Source organism: Toxorhynchites rutilus, chromosome 2 (genome assembly GCF_029784135.1).
Source record: "Toxorhynchites rutilus septentrionalis strain SRP chromosome 2, ASM2978413v1, whole genome shotgun sequence".
NCBI lineage: Eukaryota > Metazoa > Arthropoda > Insecta > Diptera > Culicidae > Toxorhynchites > Toxorhynchites rutilus.
Window position 1 is genome coordinate 226,316,096 of NC_073745.1, and position 25,214 is coordinate 226,341,309.

General features: G+C 39.6%; 1 protein-coding gene and 1 long non-coding RNA gene across 4 annotated transcripts in view; one reads left to right on the forward strand and one right to left on the reverse strand.

Annotated features, from left to right (window-relative positions):
* The window catches only part of LOC129765061 (protein tamozhennic), a 35,071-nt gene extending 13,930 nt beyond the window's left edge, over positions 1–21,141 (forward strand). Inside the window, exons 3-8 of one of the 3 annotated variants that reach the window (XM_055764894.1) lie at positions 7,635–7,713; positions 7,775–7,895; positions 7,957–8,136; positions 8,199–8,286; positions 8,354–8,434; positions 18,835–21,141. In XM_055764894.1, coding sequence (XP_055620869.1) covers positions 7,635–7,713; positions 7,775–7,895; positions 7,957–8,136; positions 8,199–8,286; positions 8,354–8,434; positions 18,835–20,849 — 2,564 coding nt within the window. In that variant the 3' untranslated portion in view covers positions 20,850–21,141. The remainder of the gene's footprint in view (positions 1–7,634; positions 7,714–7,774; positions 7,896–7,956; positions 8,137–8,198; positions 8,287–8,353; positions 8,435–18,834) is intronic. The other 2 variants (XM_055764895.1, XM_055764896.1) reach the window with 2 other exon arrangements.
* Positions 21,142–21,971: 830 nt separating this feature from the next.
* On the reverse strand, positions 21,972–22,645 carry LOC129765062 (uncharacterized). The gene is made up of 2 exons (XR_008741345.1): positions 22,521–22,645; positions 21,972–22,465 (listed from the first exon to the last, which is right to left on the reverse strand). It is a non-coding gene; the product is annotated as an uncharacterized LOC129765062 (long non-coding RNA).
* Between the last annotated feature and the right edge of the window lie 2,569 nt (positions 22,646–25,214).

Consider the following 25,214-nt stretch of genomic DNA (forward strand, 5'->3'; position numbering starts at 1 on the left):
ACCTTTAGAAATTTCTTTGAATTTTTGTTCGGGGTACTTCGTCACTATTGGTGAAACGTTAATACCGGCGATTCCCTTGTTGAATAGCTCAATGTTGGAATACTCTGGTATATTGCTGTTTTGGGAATCTTGCGAAGATGCTGAAACGACTGAAACTATTGATGGTACTTCTTCTAAAGTATTTCCTACTGCTGTACTGATCTGCTCCTCAGTATTACACTGCTTTGGTTTGGAAGAGTATACAGTATATACATTGCATCTCATTGACTTAACCCTCTACAGCCCAAGCCCGCCTTTAGACGGGCTTCGCGGATTCTCTTTTCAAATTATTCGGACATTATTTTCAATGTTTACCCCCACGAGAACGTCTTTAGAATATTTTCATGTATCACACATACACATTGTTTTTATGCTGGCAGCTTTCTGCTAGGAGTATTTTATGTTAAAAGACGGAAATTCGAGATAAAAGTGGAGTAGGATTTTTTAGATAAATAAAAAACTTGGGCGGTAGAGGGTTAAGTAAGTAAACGTTTCGGTTAAGAAACGTTTTTCAGATGAACATTTTTTACCGTTTTTCGGAAACGGTCTACAACACGAAAAAAAATTTTGAAGTCCATTGTGGTTTACTGTTATTCACTCTATAAGAACGATTGTTCGACTGATGAACGATGTTTGAATATGAGTAACTTTATATACATTACAGAGGTACCTTAAAGGTACCTGACTTTATATACCTGTACAGAGGAAGCTTTAAGATATTCATCTTTGTTCATCTTTGTTCGTAGTTCGTGTTCGTGTTCATGTTCGTGTTCGTAGATTCCGGTCATGTGTTCCATCTTTACGTCGGATTGATTGAAGAAAATTGAAGAAAATAATATATGTCATGAAACTAACTATCGAACAATTAAAAAATCTCCACCCCTATCCTAACGGAAATACCCATTTCTGATTGGTCGAAATTAACGACACATGTGGCGGGTCCCTAACAGAGACATCAAAACCAAGCTGTCTGGGGGAAATCAACATTGCAAATCCGGAGACGAATGAATCACTAGATTTGAAGTCTCCGTAAACGAAGGAAAAAAGAAGAACATTGCAAATACATGAAAGTAGGAGGAATTTTTGTTCCTGCCGAAATGTGTTCCTTAACAGAGACATTAAAACCAAATCACTACCAAAGTGATTAACGATAGAATTCTTCAAACATTTCCAAAATCAACAGATAGCCTAACGGAATCCTACGTCAACTATGCGGTCGTGTCTCGGACACAACCTTCATGTGACTTTTTTCCGTTGACGTTTCATCGTCGATAGCTTTTGAATGTGTCCTTTAATGTTGATGAAAGTTTCACTACTGAATAAACAAATCATCCGGATCGAAACGTTGTCAATAGTTTCTCGATATGACAACTAGGGGCGCTGCAGTAAATAAAAAAGCGACGAAATTCTAACTGAAATACACTTTATTGCTTAAGCTGCATTATAAGAACGTGTACTTCTAGATAATGTCTGTGTTACAGAAAGGTTTATTCTTCCTTCCTCGCACCGTGGCCAGACTGAGCATTTTTTGTTCTGGAATGAAAGACTCAGCTAGTCTGATTTACACTAAAGAAAAAAATGCACAGATCGCGCTAAAATTGATTGAAAATTATCGGCGACTCAATTATTAGATGCAATATTGGAACTTCCCAAATTTTCCCATTTGCCTTCAGAGTTTTCAATTGTCATGTTTAGTTGAAATATGTGTTTCATTCGTATGTGACTCTCTCCTTTTTTCTGCGTAGGAAGGTATATCAAACCATCATAGAAACATTTGTTGTATCCAAAAACCATTATATGCCAAATATGTCTCCATTTGCTTGATTAGCTCTCGAGTTATGCAGAAACTTGTATGACAGTAGCCTCTTAGAGAGGGGGAGGCGTGTCGAATCACCATTGAAACATATCTTGCCTTCTAAAACCATCACATGCCATCACCTGCGGGTAGAGAGCTTTAATTTGGTTGATAGAAACGTTCAAGTCTATTATGTTATGTTATGTGATGTTATGTTATGTTATGTTATTATTTTTAGTTAAAGTTACCAGCAACATAAAGCCAAAAACTCTGAAGTTTTCCACTTTCAAAATGCTACTTAAATCCATTAATTTGAATGTTTCACAACTGTATCCTGTATAATTTTTCTTAAACTTTCAAATGGAAATAACAGAATTGTCCTACGTAGCGTAATTTTTGAATTAGATTCAATTTAAGGGGAACAGAGCCCGTAACAGAGAAAAAATTCAATAACTCTGTCATTGTTGGGATTCGAACATATGCGTAAAAGGATTTTTATCATCAAATATAGCTTGACGAAAAATTGAGAGTTTATCAGGGACGCAGTTTTGATAAACGGATTGCTGAAATCAAATCGTTTTGAAATCTATTTCACGAGTTCAATATAGAACATAAAAAATGGAATTGAAGGTCAGTTTCTTAGCTGCATCCAATACTTTTACAGCTTCTTCTCGATACCAACGTAAACATCATCAGGCTTCATCAGAAAGTCTTCAAAATCTTTCACATCAAGGTCAGCGTCAGCGAATCATTGCACGTAGCTCTCAAAACATAAGTTACTTAACATGATCAACAATAACATACTTGTCTCATTTTAAAGTTCGCAAAATAGAGAACTTTCTGATTGAAAATTTCAATTGACTTTATTGATTAGCGGCAGAACAAAGTTTTGGAACAGCATAATCGGTTTAGTCATAGGATCGTTTAAATGAGTAAATATACGATTGGCGGATTGTTTATGGTCATACTTAACTTGGAACGAAAAGAATAGTTTAAGCTTTTCAAATCGCTTAACAACTGCCTCCAACGAACCATCTCGTTGCGTTCACCTTTTTTATAAATCTATGTATGCGTTTTAATAAATTCAATATTTAAAATTGATTTAAAAAAAATCTGTAAATTCTGTATTTTTGCTGAAAATCTTTCAATTCTGTATATACAGATTCTGCATCTGAAATTTGGCGGAAAATTTGTATTTTTTTATTCTTTATTTGAGAGGATTTCAACCTCCTGGGCTGGTTGTCGGTATTGTCGCAAGTTTTGAGAACAAATTATTGCACATAAAATTATTACATAAAAGTTGGACTTCAAATGACACAAAAAAATAAACACATAAAAACCATTTTCAAAACATAATTTGACAAAAAAAACTTGCTGTTTGCTTGCTGTCGTGTAATACATGATTAAATAGTCTTTCAAATCTTTTCTCCAGTCTCTGCCAAGTCCGTAACTAATCTGCAATCGTTTTAGCAGTGACCTGTTTTGTCGTTCCACCAAACCGTTTTCCTGCGGCCAATATGGAGCTGAATGGTTTAGAATAATACTATGAATCTTACAATATTCCTCAAATTCTTTGCCAGTAAATTGTTTAGCATTATCCAGCGTGATGGTTTTTGGATATCCTAAGCGGGTAAAAATCTTGCTTAGGCGCTCAACAGTTTCAGAAGCAGTGATGCGATTCATGATTTCAACTTCCTTATATCTACTGAAATAGTCAATAATTACCAGTAGATGTTCACCTGAAGGAAGGGGACCCATGAAGTCAATGGCGATATCAACCCACGGCTTCGTGGGTAATTCTCTCCTGCTCATTGGTTCTGGTCGGATCGGAAAACCAACCAACTGACAACCTTCGCATGCTTTGCAGTACTCCTTTGTTTCACGATCCATTGAAGGCCACCATGCTCGATCTCGCAACCGTCGCTTCATAACAGATTCTCCGGGATGACCTTCATGTGCCAGCTGTAACATCCGTTCCCTCAATTTCTTGGGAACCACCAGTTTATTACCTCGGATCATAATATCTCCTATAAAACCTAACTCATTTTGGAATGGTCCAAACTGTTTTGTTACTGGGGTTTTCCAGATTCCAGCACGAAGACATTCTCTTACTGCAGAAATCTCTGGATCATCACGTGAAGCTTCCTCAATTTCGTTAACATCTATCGCCACAGATTCTTGAATTGCCAAAATCATGAACTTGTTGTCCTTTTCGAAGTCATCAGCACCATCCGAGCAAACCAACCGAGACAAAGAGTCTGCAATGTTCCCGCTTCCTTTACGGTACTTCACCGTGAATCTAAACGATTGTAATCTCAAGACCCATCGTTCAATTCTTGCGCACGGCGTGGATGATGGACTGAAAATTACTTCAAGTGGTTTATGATCAGTCTCCAGTTCGAATTTTCTGCCAATCAAATATTCAGAGAATTTTTCTACTGCCCATACCAAGACCAAAGCCTCTTTCTCCGTTTGGCAGTAACGTTTTTCAGTATCAGTTAAGCTTTTAGCTGATTATACGTGGAAAATCATCAGTGTGATCTGCAAATTGTACAAGAACTGCACCCAAAGCAACCGGGGAGGCATCAGCTACAACCCTTGTGCGGAAAGAATCATTAAAGAAAGCAAGAGTGCTAGCATTCGATATCAACTGTTTTAGCTTCTGAAAACTTCTTTGATGTTAATCCGTCCATTTAAATGGTTTGTTAACGCAGATTAGTTCTCGCAATGGAGCAGTGATTGTTGCTAAATCAGGTATGAATTTTCCAACATATGTAGCTAAACCAAGAAAGCTTCTCACTTCGTCTGAGGTACGAGGTTCACGAAACTTTTTTAAAGCTTGAATTTTCTGATCAGTTGGTCGTATTCCTTCAGATGAAATAACATGACCAAGAAACTCGAGTTTTTGGACTTTGAATATACATTTATCTTGATTCAGCATAATGTTATTATCTTTTAATACGGATAGGACTTTGGCTAGAGCAATATTATGCTCTTCTTCTTTCTCCGAAAATGAAATTATCGTCATATATTGACGATGACATTTTTACACCCGGCCAAAATTTGCTCCATAGTTTTTTTGGAACATTTCTGGAGCGCAAGAAATGCCAAACATAAGTCTTTTGTATCTATACAACCCTTTGTGGCATATGAAGGTTGTAATAAAACGTGATTTTTCAGCTAACTCAATCTGGTGAAATGCATCCTTGATGTCAAGCCGACTGAAGTATTTGGATGTCTTCAAACTTGGAAGGAAGCTTTCAAACGTGGGCATCATATGATGTTCTCTCATGATAGCCTGATTGGCACGCCGCATATCTACGCAAAGACGAAGATCTCCATTATCTTTGACAATGGTTACCAACGGTGAAACCCACGGCGCTGCTCCTGACACAGGTTCGATGATATCTGCTACGAGTAATTGGTCCAGCTTCTCTTCGATTCGACTCACGAGTGCAATCGGAGGACGTCTGACTCGCTGAGCTATTGGAGCAACGTCTCTGTTGATTGGAATAATCAGCTGAACATTTTTTATCTTCGGAAAACGTCTCGCTCCAACTGACACAATGCTGTTTACGGACAAGTTTGGTTCTTGCAGTCCGATTTTTAAAACGCCAAGGTGTTTTGCGGTGTCCTTCCCCAACAGCGGTTGAGAACCTCCATCGACGACGTAGAAAATAGCTGTTTCCTTTCGCTGATCGTTTTCATTCCCAACAACAAATGTTCTCTCAAGAACATGTGACACAACTAAGGGTTTCGTGTTACGGCCATACGCACGCAGAATCGTATTTGGAACTTGTTTCGGTTTCCAGCTTTTAACTCCTTGCTCAAGCATGCTTTGCCAAGTGTCGTCATCGAGTATGTTCTTGCTGCTACCGGAATCAATTAGCATCTTAATAAGTACACCTCCAACGTTAACCCAAAGGAATTCATCTCCATCACCAATATTGTGAATGAAGCTCGAAATATGTTCATTCTCTGTTGTTGATATCGCTCGTACATTATCTGTTTTTACTTTCTTACGAGCTGGATATGGAATTGGATCTTCATACCTACGTTACGTCGTTGACCGACACACTCGAGCGAAATGTCCAAACTTACGACATTTTTCGCATTGCTTATTACGAGCTGGGCACTGTTGATCATTTCCGTAATGGTTCCTTTGTCCACATCGATAACAACATCCATTCGTTGGCTTGCCACTTCCATATATACGATTCACGTTGTCTTGACTCATACGTTGAACTGTCATTACATCACCGTTACCATTTCCAGCAATTGCTTGAACTTGCTGCTTAATCGATTCAAACGAAGTCACAATCCTGGATACTTGCGACAGCGTAAGCGTTTCTTCGTGGAGTAATCGTTCTCTCAACTCTGCCGGTGCGTGGTAAATTATTTTGTCGATAACACGCAAATCTCGACCTTCTGCTTCTGTTTTCCCAAAATCGCATCTTTTCGCTTTTTCGGTACATCGCATCAAAAACTTGGTCAATGGCTCACTCTTTCCCTCCGGAGTTATCGTTGGAACCATTTTACAAAACTCGTTCCGTTCGAACGAATCGTGCTGTTTCGGCGAGAAATGTCCGTCTAGCTTTCCAATAGCTGTTTTAAAAGGGTCTATTCCCTTTTCAGCATCTTCTTCAACGTCTGCGCCATCGATCGAGTAAAACAAGTCCTGCAATTCGAGTCCGCCTTTCGCCAGTAAAAAGTTTTTCAATTTGGTAGCATTTTTCTCTTCACTAGCAGCGACGATTACTTCGAAATTTCTTTTCCATCGCAACCATTCTTTACGAACTTGCGAATCTGGAAGATGACTGAATTTGAAGGGATTGATGATCCAACTCTCCATCAGAAACGCTCAGTAGGCGACGTATTGTATGCTGAAAATTGTTTTTTTTTATGTTAATTATGTGACCATAGCAACGCAAAAACAACCTCAACGTTTTTTTTACCTTTCCGTTCCTATTCAAATCGACGGCTTGAGCCTATTTCTACTTCAGGTAGCGGCTTCACGCCTTTCCTTGCTCACGTGCAACGGATTCTGTTCTTTTCTGCTCACATGCAGCGGCTAACACGCCTTTTTTTTTTCTGCCTTTACGCAGCGGCTAATGCCTTGATTTCAAGCAGCGGCTCGACGCCTGTCCCTGCTCTACAGCAGCGGAAATAACCTTTTTCTGCTTATTGCAGCGGCTGTTGCCTATTTTCTGTTACCACAAATTTTTAACAGAATCTTAAAAACTGTCACTTTGTATTTTAATATGTGCTCGCTCATACCTTTAAAGTGCGAAGAGTACGTTTCCGCTCCTCATCGCTAGATGTGGTAATCCCGATTCGGATAAGGTATAATATTCGGAGATTTGGTTTCCCAATCACTGAACACGTCTTACACTTCCGGAACTATCTTTATTCTCCTTTCTTTTTTACAATTCATCTCAAAGCCTACTAATATTTTATAATGAATAGCACATCCTGTATATGTGCAAACCTTTTTATGATTATGAGGGAATGAATCAAAAATTATATTCTTCTTTTATATTCAGAAAACGAAAAATATGTGTTTATCAACAGTGATAAAAAGCGGAGACCGCGCTGTACTTCAAGTGATTTGTAGGAAAGTTTTATGATTGTTTAATGTTAGGAATATAACTACCTTAGGCGAGAACTTTGCTAAACTCAATATTTTTGACAATGAACCTCTTTGTATCACTTCACAAAATATTGATACAAAATGATTATACAATTGGGTGATTTAGAAAAATACGATTTCGTCGCTTACTAAATACTTGATATTTTCTAGATCTGATTGTCCAGTTCTTATGTAACGTACCACATGATCGGAAGTTTTTTCTTCCCCCAACTGAGCAGGTACTCAAAAGGTGCGTATTGGAAATAAAATTGCTACAAGAATGAATCAATATATAAGATCTCACTTTTTAGTTCCATCGCTTCGTTAGAAGATTTCTCTGCATACAAAGCGTCAATTGGATTTGAAGCGATTAGTCAGTACGCGAATAATTTGTTTACTAAACCATGGCGAAAGGAGTATAAGATAATTAAGGTAAGGTTATTATGTCCATTACAACTAACAAGAAAAATGACTACTGGACGTGTAATTTCAGATGTACTCGGGATTTTACCAGCATGAGATTGCAGCCAATTTAATTGGCGCGCAAGTGTTATTCGAGCAGATGGGTTATCGGATGTTGCCAAATCAAACCCTAGTTCTGGATGGGCCTATCTGCCCTGATCGAGTTACCAATGTTTCAAAAGATGCCATCACAGCGAACGTAGAATGCCAGGTATACTGCAAATGCAAAGATTTCTGTTCTGCATTCCTTTATCTTGATCACCTAAATTTCAGATAATGAAGGACATATATCGTGAACTAACTGAAATGACGTTAGCTGTTGATTGGAGCGATATATATAGTTTCAGAGAATGCAACACAAGTACGAGTGGAAATGGAAATAATTCGCCTTATAATTGAGTATCCTTATGTTTTCTTCTTTCCTGCAGTGGATGTGAGGCAATCTGTGCAACAAATGGCTGAATTGATCAAGGAGAAGCACCACAAAAATCAACAAGCTCGACGAAAAGGTATTCTGTTCAATTATAGTAGATACTTCCTCCCATTGTATGACTATCCTAAGTAGAAATAACTGTTCATGTATAATGTTTAAATCACACATTAAAGTAGCAACAGCTTCTTTTGATTCATCAGTGTTAATGTCTAATATTGTTATTTAATTGCAATTGTAGCGCTACTAACTTTGATTCGTATTAGTTTGCTTTAGATGTGCAATATACCATAATAAACTCATTTCACCTCACTAATGACCTGTCATATTTTTTGGTTTTCACCGATTCCCATCAATATGGTGGATCAAACCTCGTGTTATACTTCGCTGGAGATGGTAGAAATTTAAAAGACATAAGCAATCACCCCTTCTTTGTCCCGCTTATTGCTAAACCAAAGTGAATCAGCTATCTCAGAGAATAATTCGAGAATACGTGTGTAACGGCGCGATTCGGAAGAAATTTTATATGGTTTCGAAAAAATCTTCCGTCACACTGGCGGCGTATTATTTTTATCGTATAGTTATCGACGGCTGTTCAAGAAGTTCACAATCTAACTAAACATGAACTATGCAAACATATATGGGATGGAAATAGCGATAAATTTAAAAATAATAAAGTTCCGAAACGCGGAATATTGAAGTTCCTGAATAGTGAATATTGGGTTAACCTTCATCACGCCAAGGGAGCAAGCAGTGTCCTCTGCAAAAAGTTAACTCGCGAAATTATACACTGTGTCGTACATATGCTCACATGGTGCAACTGCACCCATCATGCGCTATCATACGTAGGCCACTCTATTATCTATCGTATGCCCGAGACCGTCATGCAGGCTTATGAGTCTGTGCTCCGCCTTGCGTTACACCATTCGGTGAACGCATCGCATGCAGCCTTTATGCGTGCTATCGTACATCCCTTATGAAGGCCACTCGGTACCGTACCGTATGTGCGTTATCGTATGCCCCTCTTGCGCAGGTTGCAAGACTGTGCCTTGCTCTCACCACCCGTATATTGCCTTTTCAACAAGGATGACCACATTAGCTGCACCCATCATGCTCTCGTTCGTACGGAACCACCAACGCTCAGATGAGTAAAAAGTTTTGCAACGCCCTGATACTTTCAAATATGATCAATAATGGCCATCTGTCAAATGAAGAATCTCTATCTGATTGAAACATATAATGTTGAATTATAATTCTGGCGATCTTTCGATACGAAATTCAGAGATCCAAGAAAAGCTAATTTGGATAATTTTCATTCCAAACTTCAGGACAAGATGTGATGTGATGCCTTTTCAACAAGTCAAGAATTATTTCTGATTGGACAGATTACAAATGCTGTCTAACAGAATATAACAAAGAAATCCGTAAATCTAAGAGAAGAGATGGGAAGTTCACCTGTGAGCAGGTAGAAAGTTTACCTGTTATAGCAAGACTTCATGAAGCCCTTTTAAAGGATCACTTTCGAACACGCACAGGTCTTCAATACAGCTCAATCCTGTCCAATCAGAGACGAGATAAGAGCTAACGAAATGGCCAGGGCTATCTCTACGAATTCAAGGATTAAATGGACAGTGGATTTCCTAAAGCCTTTTAAATCTTCAGGACCAGATGGGATTTCTCCAGTGCTGTTACAAAAAGCAAGGATATCACTGTCCCTCTTCTGACAAAGATGTTTAGGCCAAGCATGGCTGAAAAACGTGACAGTTCGACTCCCAAAGAGTATAGACCAATTAGTCTGACATCTGTCATCTTGGAAATGTTGGAACAAATCATTGATCCCCATATCAAATCATCATACTTGAACAGAAGACAAATAGACAAATTTCAATTTGCGTACTATTTGCTTGATAAAATATTTGATCAACTGAAACAGCGCTTCATACCGTTTTTTCTCATATTCCAAACAGTCTCGAATTCCGAACACTTCATTTTTAAATGTAAATTTACTAAACTTTCATGTTATGAATAATTGAATAATGAAAACACAGACATTCTTTGAGGTAAAGGCTTCATGTTGACATCATATACAGGTATCGATACAGCCTATAATTTATAATATTACACATTTTCAAAAAAGTGACAGTCAATACCAATGATAAAATGTTTGCATTAGCAAATTCCGTAAAAACAAGCATCGTTCATTTTTCAGTTTTTGTAGTTGTTTCAACTTTTTTTTTTGTTTTCATGTTAAATGCTATAGAATGTATGAACCTTCAATAAATGGGTGAAAAAAAAATGATATTTTATGCAGAAATCTCCATTAAAATTAATATTGACTATCCTGTTTTTTCAACTATCCTGTTTGTCGTTTTCATGTTAAGTGCTAGAAATGGTAAGAATCTACAATAAATGGATGAAATAAAATTATATTTTATGCAAAAATCTCCATTAAAATTAGTGTTTGGAATATAAATCAAGTTTTTACGCATGATTCAAATTGCAAACATTTCATTTTTAAGTGTGAATTTACTGAACTCTAATGTTATAAATAATTTAATATTCAAAACCCTGACATTCTTTGGGTTATAGACTTCATTTTAACATCATCGATACCGATATAGCGCCCTTGGTCCCGAAACCATGTAAACTATAAGGAACAAATACAATCAATAATTACAAAAGCAAAATCCATTTTTTTTGTGAGCATATCATTTTTCCAAAAAAGAGATAATTGACTTTAATTTGATATATCGATCATATAAATCGGTCCAGTAGTTTAAAAGTTATGATTTTTTTTAAATGCAAAAAAGCATTTTTGCTGTTCGGAATATGAGTCAGTGACAAAAATGGTGTTCGGAATTTGAGACAAAAGTGATTAGACATATTTTTAAGTTTTTCACCATGAATATGTATTTGTAAATCAATTTTATTGTATTCAAATGAAAGACAAGGTTCTAGTGTATTTAAAAATCAAACTAATTTCGCGAAACAGTACCATCTCGAGTAATGAGACACTGTTTAATGGCCACCAAAGCTTAAGTGTTCGGACGTTAATTTCAAAAATATAGAAGTCTTTGGACGCGGAAGATACCTCACCCATAACATTTCTTAATATTGAGGAAGCATTTGACAATGCATCCCACAATTCTATAAATAAAGCTATGAAAAATGTGGTTTTGACATGTGCATCTCCAACTGGATACATACTACGCTAACCAACCGATTTATAGCAGCTAAATTAGGACGATCTACACTAACTACGAAACCAACAAGAGGTTGCCCTCGAAGAGACGTTCTGACTCCTTTGATGTGATTTCTAGTTGTCAATGATCTTCTTAGTAACCTAGCTAATTTACGATACGACGCCATTGGATTCGCTGACGACATAATCATTTTAGTGAGAGTAGATGTGAGTACACTGTTTCCAATAGAATGTGAACAGTCCATAACTACAGACTCAAATGGTGCAACTTGGAAGCGTGAATCCTTCAGAAACAGTCATAATTCCATTTACCAGAAAAAGAAAGTATAATATTGCATCTCTTAAATTGGTAGGTGTACAATTGGAGCTTTCAAAACGAACCAAATATTTAGGTGTCATGCTTGACCAAAAACTCAACTGGAACGACCAACTGTAGCAAGCAATATCTAAAGCCCATACTGCTCTCTGGATTTGTAGCAGTATATTCGGGAAAAAACAACTACAATCGAGAATGATTCACTAGATTAATTCGGTAATAGTGAGACCCAGACTAAAATATGCTTCGTTACACACTTTCATCCACTCTTTTTTCAAATCCTGGTCGTTTTTGAAGACCTTCCCTGTTTTTCGAAGCTTGCCCTTCGCTCAGAATTTTTCTATTGAGCGAAGTTGTAGCGAGTTTGGTGGATTTGCCTCCTTCAACACAAAAGCAACACCGTTGACTTCGGACCACTCTATCACCGGTTTCGCATAATGACCACGACCTGGATCCGGACAAAACAGAATGAGACCTTTGTGGGACCGGAGGAAGGGCAGCAGATGCTTCTGGAGACACTCTTCGTTATATATTTGGCCGTTGATTGTTTCGGTCGTTATGTACGGCTTGCTGAATTTTCCGCACCCTCAGATCCTCTTGGCGTCCGCTTTAACTCTTTGCGGTCGTATGTCTGCTCTCAGCCACCAGAGCAAGGAATTCTACTAAATTTAGATATAATAGTTTACACTTTTTCCTAACGAACTTTTATGTCTAGAAGCTAGAAGCTTCTTTGAATAATAGACGGCACTCAGATTAGACAAAAAATGTTTTGCGTGGAATGCTAAAAGGAACTATTCACTCACGAGACGCGACACGGAACTAGGACTCAACACTTATAATCCTTACAAACAATAATAGGGGTTAAAATTACCTTTTTCGTCGACCGGTTTCGGGCTCGATGTTGCCCAACTGGACGGTGTCCGACTGGTTACGATGGAGCACTAACACATATTCATACGGTTATCAGTACTTGTCGAAGATATATTTTGCTGAGTTATCAGCTTCGTCAGATGGAAGAGTTGAGATGATATTGGAGCATCTTCTTCATTCATAAGTGGGGAATCGCTGGTTGAGATGTACATTGATTCCCATGCATTCAACTGTGAGGCTTTTCGTACATTTCTAATCATTTTTGCCTTCTCCCAGTTTACGCAGTGGGCTTGAGTTAAAGCATGTGCTGCCACACTTGATTCGTTGGCTCGTTCATTATCCACCGCACTCTTATGTTCACGTAGGCGGATTTTGAATTTCCGACGAGTTTGACCGATGGAAACACTAGTACAGTCTTTACAGGGAATCTGATAGATCCCTGATTTTTCATCCGGTGGAATTCTATCTTTCAGGTTGCACAAAAGGTCTTTCAGGGTGCTCCCACTTTTGTACACCACATGAAATCCGTGTTTCCGGAGTGTAGACTGGACTGCGTTGGTTATTTTGGGATGGTACGGTAGGCTGATCCTTTTGTGTTGTTCCTTCTCAGGCTCTAATGTGGTGTTGTTTTTTCTCCATTTCTTCTTCTCGTGTTTCCGAAGGATTTGGATTATAAGTGTTGTGTCCTAGTTCCGTGTCGCGTCTCGTGAGTGAATAGTGATAAATGTCCTTACGTTAGCACAACCAAAAATAAGCTAAGAAAAAAGCTCTGAAAGAGCTCTTTCAAGGGGAATTAATTCGACCTCAGAGTAAATATACGTCTCGTCGTTCATTACGATGCCTTTCGGCTGGCGCCTTCTTCACCTTGAAGACATAAAGTCCGGCTCGCTTCATTGTTGGCTGGACAGTACAACAGTACCATCTCGAGTAATGAGACACTGTTTAATGGCCACCAAAGCTTAAGTGTTCGGACGTTAATTTCAAAAATATAGAAGTCTTTGGACGCGGAAGATACCTCACCCATAACATTTCTTAATATTGAGGAAGCATTTGACAATGCATCCCACAATTCTATAAATAAAGCTATGAAAAATGTGGTTTTGACATGTGCATCTCCAACTGGATACATACTACGCTAACCAACCGATTTATAGCAGCTAAATTAGGACGATCTACACTAACTACGAAACCAACAAGAGGTTGCCCTCGAAGAGACGTTCTGACTCCTTTGATGTGATTTCTAGTTGTCAATGATCTTCTTAGTAACCTAGCTAATTTACGATACGACGCCATTGGATTCGCTGACGACATAATCATTTTAGTGAGAGTAGATGTGAGTACACTGTTTCCAATAGAATGTGAACAGTCCATAACTACAGACTCAAATGGTGCAACTTGGAAGCGTGAATCCTTCAGAAACAGTCATAATTCCATTTACCAGAAAAAGAAAGTATAATATTGCATCTCTTAAATTGGTAGGTGTACAATTGGAGCTTTCAAAACGAACCAAATATTTAGGTGTCATGCTTGACCAAAAACTCAACTGGAACGACCAACTGTAGCAAGCAATATCTAAAGCCCATACTGCTCTCTGGATTTGTAGCAGTATATTCGGGAAAAAACAACTACAATCGAGAATGATTCACTAGATTAATTCGGTAATAGTGAGACCCAGACTAAAATATGCTTCGTTACACACTTTCATCCACTCTTTTTTCAAATCCTGGTCGTTTTTGAAGACCTTCCCTGTTTTTCGAAGCTTGCCCTTCGCTCAGAATTTTTCTATTGAGCGAAGTTGTAGCGAGTTTGGTGGATTTGCCTCCTTCAACACAAAAACAACACCGTTGACTTCGGACCACTCTATCACCGGTTTCGCATAATGACCACGACCTGGATCCGGACAAAACAGAATGAGACCTTTGTGGGACCGGAGGAAGGGCAGCAGATGCTTCTGGAGACACTCTTCGTTATATATTTGGCCGTTGATTGTTTCGGTCGTTATGTACGGCTTGCTGAATTTTCCGCACCCTCAGATCCTCTTGGCGTCCGCTTTAACTCTTTGCGATCGTATGTCTGCTCTCAGCCACAAGAGCAAGGAATTCTACTAAATTTAGATATAATAGTTTACACTTTTTCCTAACGAACTTTTATGTCTAGAAGCTAGAAGCTTCTTTGAATAATAGACGGCACTCAGATTAGACAAAAAATGTTTTGCGTGGAAAGCTAAAAGGAACTATTCACTCACGAGACGCGACACGGAACTAGGACTCAACACTTATAATCCTTACAAACAATAAAAGGGGTTAAAACTACCTTTTTCGTCGACCGGTTTCGGGCTCGATGTTGCCCATCTACTGGACGGTGTCCGACTGGTTACGATGGAGCACTAACACATATTCATACGGTTATCAGTACTTGTCGAAGATATATTTTGCTGAGTTATCAGCTTTGTCAGATGGAAGAGTTGAGATGATATTGGAGCATCTTCTTCATTCATAAGTGGGGAATCGCTGGTTGAGATGTACATTGATTCCCATGCATTCAACTGTGAGGCTTTTCGTACATTTCTAATCATTTTTGCCTTCTCCCAGTTTACGCAGTGGGCTTGAGTTAAAGCATGTGCTGCCACACTTGATTCGTTGGCTCGTTCATTATCCACCGCATTCTTATGTTCACGTAGGCGGATTTTGAATTTCCGACGAGTTTGACCGATGGAAACACTAGTACAGTCTTTACAGGGAATCTGATAGATCCCTGATTTTTCATCCGGTGGAATTCTATCTTTCAGGTTGCACAAAAGGTCTTTCAGGGTGCTCCCACTTTTGTACACCACATGAAATCCGTGTTTCCGGAGTGTAGACTGGACTGCGTTGGTTATTTTGGGATGGTACGGTAGGCTGATCCTTTTGTGTTGTTCCTTCTCAGGCTCTAATGTGGTGTTGTTTTTTCTCCATTTCTTCTTCTCGTGTTTCCGAAGGATTTGGATTATAAGTGTTGTGTCCTAGTTCCGTGTCGCGTCTCGTGAGTGAATAGTGATAAATGTCCTTACGTTAGCACAACCAAAAATAAGCTAAGAAAAAAGCTCTGAAAGAGCTCTTTCAAGGGGAATTAATTCGATCTCAGAGTATATATACGTCTCGTCGTTCATTACGATGCCTTTCGGCTGGCGCCTTCTTCACCTTGAAGACATAAAGTCCGGCTCGCTTCATTGTTGGCTGGACGAACCAGACGGAAGAATTGACCTTCTAGGCCACATACCAAATCGAAAGGTTCGGACTGCGTTTGAAGTAATCTCTCACATTCCTTGCCTTCACCGAGTCGGTCATCTTCGCTTTTCTTCCGCTGGGTCGTCTGGATCTCCTTTGACAATTTTACCACACGGTTGAAAGATCAATGGAGGCGATCTGGCGTAGTGGTAACATTCATACCTCTCACGCTAAAGGTCACGAGTTCAATTCTCACTCCCGACATTCTTCAAAAAATGGAAGCAAAGTGACGAACCAGCCAAATGTTTTGAAAGTCACTAAAATACAGATAAAAAAAAAAAAAAAAAAAAGATCAATCCCCAACTAAAGGGTGTGTCACTTCAAATTGCATCACGGAAAAAACGCTGTAGAAATTCGCCCAGTAGACCGATCCTTTTGAAAATTTTAGACAGTAAAATAAAAACTAATTAACAACTTTTGGCATTTTCTTTTTATTCATACTTCGAGCCCAAGCCCGTATGCTCGCACCTTCCTCTTTACCCCGTCCATAAGGTTCTGTACAACGTCAGGTTGTAGTTTTTTTTTAACAGAAATCCATTTTCTCTTGAAGTCCGCCTCCGATTTGACAACTTTTGGGTTCTTCCGGAGGGCCTGTTTCATAATCGCCCAATATTTCTCTATTGGGCGAAGCTCCGGCGCGTTGGGCGGGTTCATTTCCTTTGGCACGAAGGTGACCCCGTTGGCTTCGTACCACTCCAACACGTCCTTTGAATAGTGGCACGAAGCGAGATCCGGCCAGAAGATGGTCGGGCCCTCGTGCTGCTTCAATAGTGGAAGTAAGCGCTTCTGTAGGCACTCTTGAGGGTAAACCTGCCCGTTTACCGTGCTGGTCATCACGAAGGGGGCGCTAAGCTTTCCGCAAGAGCAGATCGCTTGCCACACCATGTACTTTTTGGCAAACTTTGATAGTTTCTGCTTGCGAATCTCCTCCGGAACGCTGAATTTGTCCTCTGCGGAGAAGAACAACAGGCCCGGCAGCTGACGAAAGTCCGCTTTGACGTAGGTTTCGTCGTCCATTACCAGGCAATGCGGCTTCGTCAGCATTTCGGTGTACAGCTTCCGGGCTCGCGTCTTCCCCACCATGTTTTGCCTTTCGTCGCGGTTAGGAGCCTTCTGAACCTTGTATGTACGCAGGCCCTCCCGCTGCTTGGTCCGCTGGACGAATGAACTTGACAAATTTAGCTTATTGGCGACATCCCGGACCGAACTTCTCGGATCACGTCTAAACTGCTCAACTACGCGCTTGTGATCTTTTTCACTGACGGAGCATCCATTTTTGCCGTTCTTCACCTTCCGGTCGATGGTTAAGTTCTCGAAGTATCGTTTTAGTACTCTGCTGACCGTGGATTGGACGATTCCCAGCATCTTACCGATGTCCCGATGTGACAACTCCGGATACTCGAAATGAGTGCACAGGATTAATTCACGACGCTCTTTTTCGTTCGACGACATTTTTCCAAATTTACGAAAAATTGACAGTGAAGCATGGCCAACGTGATCTATACACTCTTATCTGATTATAAGCAAAAGCTGAAGATATAATTCCTAAAAATTAAATTTCTACAGCGTTTTTTCCGTGATGCAATTTGATGTGACACACCCTTCAGTTCGCGATCCACCTGTGGGACCGGCCCAGATTTTCCACGACCGTGCACATATTTTTATATCGAAACACTTCTTGCTTGGTGTAAGCCAACTCGATAACTACATGACAGATTGTGACGAAATTTTGCACATGTAAACATTACACTCTAAACTAGTTTTGTCTAAAAAAAATTCACCCATGCAATAAAAAGTTGTACACAAAAGGAAGTGTTGCTTTTTTTCGAGTACAATCATTACAATGTCATGTTTATCTGCATCATGCCTAAAATCAGAGTTCAAAACCTGGGAAATATCGATGATGGAAGCCAACTGGAGGGCTCTTCCTACATCAAGACAATCGGAACTATTCATTACACAGTGTAACAGAATCACACGCAGTCTACATAGCTTGAATAAGGTTGATTTTACGATTATCGGACATTGTTCGTGTAGGTAGTAGGTTTTGAAGCTGAAACATCAGAACATTTACTGTGTCAATGCGGTGTATTAATTTAGCGAAGACTGCGGATTCTTGGAAAGGGCATTCTTATCCCTAACGAGATTTGTTCTGTTGAACAAAAAAAATCAAGGAATTTCATGAAGGAGATCATCTCTTCTTGGGGGAAGATGGAAAGTCCTTGTGCGCGTATCACTTATTCCCTAAGTGATGGAACGAACATATATAGTAAACTGGAGTGCACTACAATAGATCAAACTAATGGTCGCAGTGGTTCAAGGCTCGTACAGAAGAAAAATGAAATACTGAATATCTCGAAATGAAATCCATAAAAATAAACACTAATGTCTATTCTGAATCCTCGCGAGGTATAACACAAGCACTAATTCACGTGAAACACTGTTGCTTGTTCCCTCATAGGGGAAACAGTTTTATTTATTAGATTTGACTCAGTGTGGGAGTATCAGTAACCTCCAAATCTCTATCTTTACGTTCTCTTGTATTTCATTTGCATTATAAGCGCGGCTTTCTGTGTTGAAATAGTTGCAACTTTTATTATTTTAGAAACAGATTCACCTTCCATCCGAGAGAAAGTTGTTCAATACACACCATGATGTACAACTTTCAAAACCCTGTACTTCTTTCCCACTGCTTCAGATCATATTATTTGCATGCAATATATCTTCATGTTATGCCCGAAATTATATAGGATAGCTATGAATTCTAGGAAATTTATTTAACGCAGATTATATTTTGTTTTCTTCTTTTTCAAATGCCTATCTAGAAGCATATGACAATCAGCTAGCGCCAGCCGATAGTTCCTGCAATTCTTGCAAACCGTATCAGTTTCATCCGCATATGCAGCAACAGCAATCGGTTCCTCCCCTTCCTCCTTTGACTGCACATCAGCAACAACAACCTCTGATACCCTTCTGTGGCCCCCAACCCATGTACAATACCGCCCCTTGCAACATTCACAACCAACATCTTGGTCTTACCTATGGTTACCATAATCACAATAGTTACCAAAGCTACCTGCCAGCACCTCCTCCATCTCATGCTCATCCCTCGAGTCAATCCTCCATGATTCCTCCACATCCACCCTCTCCCCTAGCGGCTATACCCCATTCGAAATCCCTAGACCACTATATGGACCCTGCGACCGCCATGTATAATTTGACCGCTTGCATGCAACGGCATTCCATTGACCAAGCCTTTGATTATGCCGCAGTTGCATCAGCGTCCCACTACGGTGGACCAATGGGAATGGCACCTCCGACAGGAGCGTACGATGTCGTCGATGGGTACAATCTAGCATACAACAATCATCCCTACAACGTATCCGGCAACCGGTTCCCTCTTCCATACAACTTATCAACAAATGTAGGACCCTGCATGAATGGAACTTCTGGGAAGCAGAGTGTAAACGACCCATACTATCATCAACCCAGTATTAATGGATATCAGCATATACCACCATATTACCTTCATCGAAGCACAAGCAACGGTCCTTTGTATGGTCCGCAAGGACCGATGCATAGGCATGCGAATGATATTTACATGAACCATCATTTCGATCACGCTGGAGCTCACACTAATCCTTCGATTCCAGACAAGAAGAAAACTTCCTATGATGAATACGATGTTCCTTCGACTAGACATGGTGGAGAAACTAAGCACACCAATAATGACCTGGTCTATAAAGATGCGAGGGAAGAAGCTAAAAAAGAACGGAAGAAACCCGAACGAAGTGTTCGGAACACTGAACTACTAGTGGACTACGAGTGTGATATGCTACCGGAGTCACTAGTGGAGCGACAACAGCAACTAAACCGTTATCACTACTTGCAACACCAGACTTCTAGAAATTCTCGGCAATCGGATTTTGACAGCTACGAGGACGAACAGCTACAAGCGGGGGCCTATCAGCGCGCAAATAACGTGAACAAGCGCATATCAAGCAAAAATCAAGACGGGATAGGTTCGTACGAGTCTTGGAATTATGTATTCCAAAATCTAGAAAAACAGGGATACAACAAGGATTTGGGCGAACGAGGCAATTTCCTGGTAGACAATGAGGAAGAGGAGTATCCCGCAGGTGATAATAGTCGGGGTTCTACGATCAAACGAAACAGTAATGATAAACTTAAAGCAATGAGGGCTAAATCTGCGGATAAGGTCGATGGAATACACACACCAACAGTAAGGCAGGGTCTTTCTAATGGAACCCGAAAGGATCGAGATTTTGACCGCAACGAAGCTATTGCAAGAGTTGGCCAGAAACCTACTCTAGTACAAAAAGTAACAAAACCTAGCAGCAATAATCAGACAGACAATAGCCAGAAGGCAAATCACGCAACTTATCCAGCCAGCAGCGGCAGTGTCACCATTAAAGACGGATCGAGCAGTAGAAGGAACTCCCTTACCCGGAAAAATCCAAGCTCTACTAAGGAGAACGATTCTTCCAATAATAATGCAAACGGCAGTAATACAACTGGAGGAGGAATTCTAGTGAATCACAATGGATCGAACCATTTGACGTCGTCTTCTTCCGGCAAGAAGAAAACAGCCAGCTTTGACACCGCGGCGGCCACTATCATCAACCCACAGGATGATTACGACACGAAACGTTGTACGAGCAATGGCGAATCGAATGTCAGCGAATGGAATTGTGAATTTTGTACATTTTTGAACCCTGACACCGAGCGGATCTGTGAGATGTGCGCAAAGAGTCGTGATTTCAACCTGAAATGTGGAGCAGCAACGAGCGCGAGCAATGGAACAGCTACATGTGTCTAAGACAACGTTATTGTGATCAGATGTGAAGATTTACAAACACCGAGAAGAACACATGGTTATGGTTATCATTAGAACAAAAATTCAAGAGGCCACCTTGCAGTAACTAGTCAGAGATAAAGGAAATATATGAAACTTATTAAAAATTGTTATACATTACACTATTTTTAGACTACTTAAGACAGAAAATCTTATGTCTAACATTTGTAGCAATTTCTGAACTAATAAGTATAAGCTCATGTTTCACATATAAGAATTTTAATAAAATAACTTTTCTTTGTTTGCTGTTGACAAATGAACATGCATTCGAGTTTTGCAGTTGTGGCTCCGAAATCTCCGAGACACATGGACAATTCGCGAAATCCATACTGCTGTACAGGTTTGAAAACTGTAATGCCAAACAGAGAACGTAATTTAAAGAAGTATCCTTCAAGCCTATGCTAGAAATCGGAACCAAGCGGCGTTTCTTCTCCTTGGTGGTTCTTCGTCCTCTGTGGCGGGCTGCGATATAAATGACGATGAAGGTGCTTCTAGCTTGATTCGAGAGCCGTTCGTGGTCGTGTTGAAAATGTCTTTATTCAATAAAATTCTTCCTTTAACACTTAGACGGCCATGGTGTTTTGACCAAAAAGTTCGTAAAAACCTGGAGGGTCCAATGGTTGACTCTTAGGCCATCTACACATTACGCAACCGCAACCCGATCTATGTTGGCGATGTCAATCGGATCTCCAACTCAGCTCTGCACATTGAGGCAACTCAAAGGTGATAAAATCGTTAAGTTTTCATCCGTCATCATGCATCACACGTCATTACGCTAGCTGAGATGTCATTTCTTCAATTACCCCAGGAAATCATATGGAAAGCGAATTATTAATAAAACAGTTTGTTTTCAAAAAATCTGTTTTGCTTAGATTTTTCCCTAATTCGAACGAAAAGAAATAAAATCAAAAGCATCAATATATACGTAATTTTTCAACACTCTCATTGATATAAAAACGAGCAGCTTTATAGTACAACATTTGTGTAGAAAAATGCTTCCAATTCAGTCCAATATTCATATCAACTGCATGAAACAGATAATCATCATCACTATAAATTTAGTGATTGCATGAAAAAGACAAGAAGTATAACGTGTTGCTCTTGGGCAGGCGACTTTAATAATATTTCACATAAAACAAAAACAAATGATGAAATTGAAACATTCATGTTGAACATTTTATCGCTAGCGAATTCGAATGTTTGTTAAATTCTCGCAGTAGTGCCGTACTGTTCTCATGTATCACCTCCGACATGATCTCGGTAGTGGTTAAATCAGCATCCATTGAAGCATCACCGGGACTGTGCTCAGCTATGGTTCTGTTCTCTCTCCCTCTATTTCATTCGTAGATCCGGTGTTAATTGAAGATGCATCATTCTAGTGAATTGTGTCATGCGGGTCTAGAAGGCAGGAAAGTTGCGAGTTATTTAATGAAACAATGTTTTTACCGGAGTGCTCTCTCGTAATTCACGATCTGATTCATTGTTTTTAAAGTGACCGACTACCCCGAATCCATACATACACACGAATGTATGAAGAGCGACCGCCACAATAACTGCGTCTTGCTCCGTAATATTTTCACCTGAAAACAATAAAACAATATATGAAATTGTATATCAAATGAGTAAAATCCTTACATTTCATTCGTGTTTTTGTAAACTAGTTCAATTTTGGAAACAATGTTTGGTATTGCAACTGACAAATACCGAAACTCAACGAACGCAGAAATCGAAATGTCAACATCAATTGAACGAAAAGGTTGCCAACACACATCGCGCGCGGGGCTCTGGCAACCCTATCCCATCCAATGCAAATTGAGCGTAGGCAGCATAGAACAGGGCTCGCGCTTAGCGGGCTCACGTATTGTTTAATGTTTGGAGTCATATATGTTAATATTTGATTACGTTAGATAGTTTCCTTTGGCAAGCGATGTTTGGTTACTCATCCGGAAGCATTCTTGACGATTTACAATTAAAATCACAGCTGAAGAATCGCGCGGAGCACTTCATTTTTAATTTTAGGTTATGATTTCTATGCTCATGATTTTCTATGCTGGCTACTAAAAGGCGGCCATCTTAGCAATCCCTTGATCGCGCGCGACTCGACATGCTAGGTTGAATCGAAAAAGTTGGTCCGACCAAAGTTGCCAGTTGCCTAGTGTGTATGCTCCCATTTGATTACACATGTTCTCAACTTTTTTGACAGATTCGTTAAGTTGCTTTCCAACTTAGGTTGCCTAGTGTGTAGATGGCCTTATACTAGATGGTGCCAGGAAACTATCTAGATTAAAATTTCATCCCTTTCTGTCATATAAGGGAAAAAACTACCCGTGTACTGCAGACGCGGCCCCAACTCAAAGCAACTCAATATCGATAAAATTCATTATAGAACAATTTATTTTTTCTAAATTACATTTTTTATAACATTATTTCAAACTCGTAAAATGTCTTCTATTAAAACAATTCAGACATAAAAACTTTTCGGAGCATTTCGGGCAGTGATAAAATGTAATTGGTAGAATCAAGACGGGTCTATGGTACTAGGTGAGGCCGTTTCGTCACCAAGTTGGCTGCAGAGTGCTTTTAGCAAGTTGGCCCACCTTACGACATACTTCTAGGCGCCTTGGTTTTAGCAAGTTGGCCCACCTTAGGATATACTTCTACGCACCTTGATTGTACCCAAAATAGTGGAGTTAACAGGTGGCTCGTAATTTACACTATTTAGAATAGACGTTTGAGGAATGGCAAGACGAAAAGTTTGGATTTGTTTATGTTATTACTTACGTTGGTATGGTTACATTTGATTTCGTCGAAGGTATAATAAATAAACAGTTGTCGTTGAAAATTGTAACCTAGTAACCTTTATGCATATGCTTCCGCCAGCTGGCTCGGCTAATGTGATTCAGGGAATGCTTTGATCGTGGTACCGCCACTGGCGCATAATTTGCTTTGTTTTTTGTGCTGATCCATAACGGCAATCAACCGTGCCGGCGAAACTGTAGCCAATGTTTAGTGTTGTTGGGATACCATCTAAGTAATTAAGTTCAAATTTACGGGATACGTCCGAACGGCAATTCTGACATTACGTTTTACCTTCCACTTCACTTTCCTTGATTGTACCCAAGACGCCTAGTCAACTAAGTGACGAAACGGCCTCACCTTAGGATATTCTTCTACGCGTCTTGGGGTAGAATAACAGGGATACCAGGTGATTTTTTCAAATGTCTTCACATGGTACGTAAAAATGTCTTCACATGGTACGAAAAAATGTCTTCACAGTCTTATCGAAAAAACTAAAATTCATAGCATACATGTGGACAATGTTTAATAGATCATTCAATGTTTATATTAATTGGCATTGTTATATAGCGCATTTCAGTAAACTTGCCTTGAGGTTTTGAAGTTTGTTTCAATAAATGTGAACAAAAGATATATTTCACAACTGGGAACTAAATTTCATGAGTTAAGAAATGATAATTAGCCTGATATACCGTTATTTGGGTGAATATCGCCCCGGTTTTTCCACAAAAATGGAACTGTGATAACTCAATTTGTTTATTTCAGCTTTAAAGTTTTGGTTGTAGCTCAAACTATATCCATAAAACTGATTATTGAAACGGTGTGTAACCGGAAAACCTTCGTTTTGTGAAGTGGTCGTTTGAAAGATCTAAGTTAATCTATTGTACAGGGTTTTCCATTTCGGGCTTCCGAAAGTATACAGCCCTGCGCTGACAACCGTCTGACATAGCTGTCAACCAAAGCGTCATATCGTTAGTTGAAAGTCTGCCATTTTACAATATGGATCGTTTTAGCATCGCACAACGTGTTAATTTTGTAAAATTATACTATAAAAAACCGGCAAATGTTTTTCGAGCATTACGGACGGATTTTGGTCGTCATGGACGGCCTACAGAGCACACAATCGCTAATATAGTGCGTAAATTCGAACAAACTGGATCCGTAGCGGATATTATGAAACCTGTGCATCATCGTAATGTGCGTTCGGCCGAAAATATTGCTGCTGTTGTTGCCAGTGTGGAGGATGACCCGAATGATTCGATTCCACGGCGTGCTCAGCAATTGGGCTTGTCAAACACATCATTGTGGCGAATTTTGCATTTGGACTTGCACCTACATCCATATAAAGTTCAACTGGTACAAAAATTAGAGCGTGGTGACCATGGAATGCGTCGGGCATACGTCGATTGGGTGAACGAACAACAGCAGCAAAATGTTGAATTTTCGCATCAAATTTTCTTCAGCGATGAGGCACATTTCGAGCTCGGTGGCTATGTGAACACCCAAAATTTCCGTATATGGGGCTCAGAAAAT